This window comes from Musca vetustissima, unplaced genomic scaffold (genome assembly GCF_032173495.1).
Source record: "Musca vetustissima isolate MV318-11 ecotype Yass unplaced genomic scaffold, APGP_CSIRO_Mvet_v1 utg422576, whole genome shotgun sequence".
Lineage (NCBI taxonomy): Eukaryota > Metazoa > Arthropoda > Insecta > Diptera > Muscidae > Musca > Musca vetustissima.
In genome coordinates this window covers 1-4,047 of record NW_026875006.1, presented here as the reverse complement: position 1 = coordinate 4,047, position 4,047 = coordinate 1, and the positions used below count along the sequence as shown (strand labels likewise).

Sequence of the window (4,047 nt, the reverse complement as noted above, 5' to 3'; positions counted from 1 at the left end):
AGCAGGTGAGCGGAGTAGGCCTCGGCTACCTGTTGTGTTTGCAGCTTTTCGACGTCGAGTTTCCGTGTTGTGTTAGATCTTGAAGAAAATATTCTTTAAAAAATCCACCCCTTTAAAAAATCCTAAAAATATGCTATACTTAATTCTTTATGATGTAGCCTAAAAATATGCAACAAAGATAATTTTATTGTATTTTTTTATTTTTCCAGATTGTGTTCGTTTTGGCTACTTTGTTGGCATGTGCCTATGCCAAACCCGGTGGCCCAGCTGCCTATTCCATTTCCGCACCCAGTGTGGATCATGCCTCCGTCGGACAATCACAAGAACACACCGTCAAGGGTCATTACGGCCAGTCATCGCAATCGGACTATTCTAGTCATGTACAAACTGCCCATTCACAATCGCATGTACAACGTTCTAGCATTAGCAATGATGCCGGTTATGCTGCACCAGGTAAGTGGCATCAATGAAGAAAATGGGGGGAACTACAAAAATCCAAACAATAATACCACATATCATAGAGAGAGCACATTTTAACATTTATTCATGCACAGTAAATTTTGAAAAAAAAAAATACAAAAATCTGTCACATCTAGGGATTTATCTGTCCATTAGAACACTAATCTCCCAACAGAATATTGTTCCCACGCACCAGGTACATATCATATCAGATCAAACAAAGCACAATAACATAACCTAAACTCAATTTATGTATTTAATTTGCATCTATTGTAAAAAAATGTATTGTTGTTTTTGTAATTTTTTATTGTTATTATTGCTAACCATTTGTTGTTGTTGAATATCGTTGTTATTGTTGTTTTTGTGTTGAATGTTGGTTATCTAACATTAACTATTAAGGTCATGTAGTTGCTGCCGCCCCCGTAGCTCATGCTATTGCCGCGCCAGCCATCAGTGTGGCCCATTCGGCTCCTGCATATTCACATGGCATTTCATATGCCGCCGCCGCTCCAGCTATTTCCCACGGTATCAGTTATGCTGCAGCTGCACCCATCATCGGACATTCTATTGGTCATGCCTATGCTGCCCCCGCCATCCAACATGGCCTGAGTTATGCTGCTCCAGCTTATGCTGGTCATGGCTATGCCGGTCTTGCTGGTTATGCTAGTCATTATGCCGCTCCTGCCTATGCTGCGTCACATAGTTATGTTGCTGCTGCCCCAGCCATTAAAGTGGCTGCCGCTCCCGCCATTGGTAGGTTCCAGAGCGAAGGTAAACTCTGATGAGTCAGAAATTTGCTTTTTAAATGCTTTTAGATAAAAAAAAAAAAATAGATTTTCTTGGCACCAATTAGAACGTAGAATGCACCTATTTTAGAATTATTTTTATTTTTTTAGACAAAATACTAATTTTATATTTAAAAATATATAAAATTTTAAAAAATATTTTTAAAGGACACCAATTACGATGAATTTTTTAAACACCCAACAGGCGTGGATTTTTTAAGGACTTCCACAATGCGTGGATTTTTTAAAGAATATTTTTTCAAGGGTCATCACACAAGGCGTGGATTTTTTAAAGAATATTTTTTCAAGGGTCATCACACAAGGCGTGGATTTTTTAAAGAATATTTTTTCAAGGGTCATCACACAAGGCGTGGATTTTTTAAAGAATATTTTTTCAAGGGTCATCACACAAGGCGTGGATTTTTTAAAGAATATTTTTTCAAGGGTCATCACACAAGGCGTGGATTTTTTAAAGAATATTTTTTCAAGGGTCATCACACAAGGCGTGGATTTTTTAAAGAATATTTTTTCAAGGGTCATCACACAAGGCGTGGATTTTTTAAAGAATATTTTTTCAAGGGTCATCACACAAGGCGTGGATTTTTTAAAGAATATTTTTTCAAGGGTCATCACACAAGGCGTGGATTTTTTAAAGAATATTTTTTCAAGGGTCATCACACAAGGCGTGGATTTTTTAAAGAATATTTTTTCAAGGGTCATCACACAAGGCGTGGATTTTTTAAAGAATATTTTTTCAAGGGTCATCACACAAGGCGTGGATTTTTTAAAGAATATTTTTTCAAGGGTCATCACACAAGGCGTGGATTTTTTAAAGAATATTTTTTCAAGGGTCATCACACAAGGCGTGGATTTTTTAAAGAATATTTTTTCAAGGGTCATCACACAAGGCGTGGATTTTTTAAAGAATATTTTTTTCAAGAACTTCCACAAGGCATGGATTTTTTTAAAGAATATTTTTTCAAGGACTTCCACAAGGCGTGGATTTTTTTTAAAGAATTTTTTTTCAAGGACTTCCACAAGACGTAGATTGTTTTAAAGAATATTTTTTCAAGGGTCATCACACAAGGCGTGGATTTTTTAAAGAATATTTTTTTCAAGAACTTCCACAAGGCGTGGATTTTTTAAAGAATAATTTTTCAAAGGACTCCAACTGACGTGGATTTTTTAAAGAATATGTTTTCAAGGACTATAAGAGGCGTGGATTTTTTAAAGAATAATTTTTCAAAGGACTCCAACTGACGTGGATTTTTTAAAGAATATGTTTTCAAGGACTATAAGAGGCGTGGATTTTTTAAAGAATAATTTTTCAAAGGACTCCAACTGACGTGAATTTTTTAAAGAATATGTTTTCAAGGACTATAAGAGGCGTGGATTTTTTAAAGGATATGTTTTCAAGGACTATAAGAGGCGTGGATTTTTTAAAGAATATGTTTTCAAGGACTATAAGAGGCGTTAATTTTTTAAAGAATATGTTTTCAAGGACTATAAGAGGCGTGGATTTTTTAAAGAATATGTTTTCAAGGACTATAAGAGGCGTGGATTTTTTAAAGAATATGTTTTCAAGGACTATAAGAGCCGTGGATTGTTTAAAGAATATGTTTTCAAGGCGTGGATTTTTTAAAGAATATGTTTTCAAGGACTATAATAGGCGTTAATTTTTTAAAGAATATGTACTCAAGGTCTATAAGAAGCGTGGATTTTTATACCCTACACAACTATGTTGTCAGGGTATTAATGCTTTGTGCAGCCCCAAAAGTTTGTAACGCCGCGAAATATTGGTCCTAGACCCACCTTTAAGTATACCGATCGTCATATCTCGACTAGCTGAGTCGATCTATACATGTGTGTCCGTCCGTCCGTCCGTCTGTCCATTATAATTTGTAAACACGATACAGGCCACAGTTATGGACCAATCTTCACAAAATTTTGCATGTAGGATGGGTTCTGGCCAATGAAGGCCCCTATTGTTTTTGGCAAATATCAGTTAATATTTAGGGGATGAAATGGACCAAAAACTAAATTTTTGTCGGTTTTTCTGGTCGCTCCAGAGGCCGCAATAATGGTCCGAACATCGTGAAATTTTGCATGGAGAAGGGAATCGGGCCAAAGAATAAGCATGCCTGTTTTGATAAAGATCGGTCAATATTTAGCGGGTCAAATGGACCCTGACTTTTGTGTGAAAAATGACAAAATTTGTATTCTATAGCGTATATATTTACCCATGAAGGACATAAACCCAAGAAGTTGATATTATATCCAAGAGGAGTGGTTGACCTTTAAATTGATACCAATTATATTGTCGTATTTACTCAGATGTGGGAGTTATACGTAAATATTTACAGGTATCTCCGCATATTACTTATTAACCCATTATCACTCTAGAGAGCGGAACTATGGCGCTGATCGCTTTGAAATGTTCCATGAGGTTCCAGTTATGGTCAAGGACAACGCTGATAATTTTCGGTGCTGATCAGATAATAATTTTGGAATGAAGTGGACCGAAAACTTAATTTTTTGTGTTATTTTCGAGTCGATCTATAGACCACAAATGAAAGCCGAACATCACAACACAACCCACGGTGATGGGAACCTAAACAATAGCTGTACTGAATACTCGTAATATTCTGAAAATATGTCAGTGTGAGGAAGAGGTGCTGTTTACCTCTAATCGGGCAAGAGGGTGCAAATATCACGAAATATTGCCCAGGCTCGAAATAAACATCCGCAGAAAATTTGAGTTCCGTGGTAGTTGTGTAAGGGCAACGCCGAACGAAGGAACCAC

The 4,047-nt window shown here is 36.5% G+C and overlaps 1 protein-coding gene across 1 annotated transcript; it reads left to right on the top strand.

Annotated features, from left to right (window-relative positions):
• Positions 1 to 203: 203 nt before the first annotated feature.
• On the top strand, positions 204 to 1,212 carry LOC133337532 (cuticle protein 12.5; the record flags this gene model as incomplete). The annotated part of the gene is made up of 2 exons (XM_061545751.1): positions 204 to 453; positions 859 to 1,212. Coding segments are annotated over 2 exons (604 nt in total), but the record flags the coding sequence as incomplete, so codon positions are not given.
• Positions 1,213 to 4,047: the final 2,835 nt, after the last annotated feature.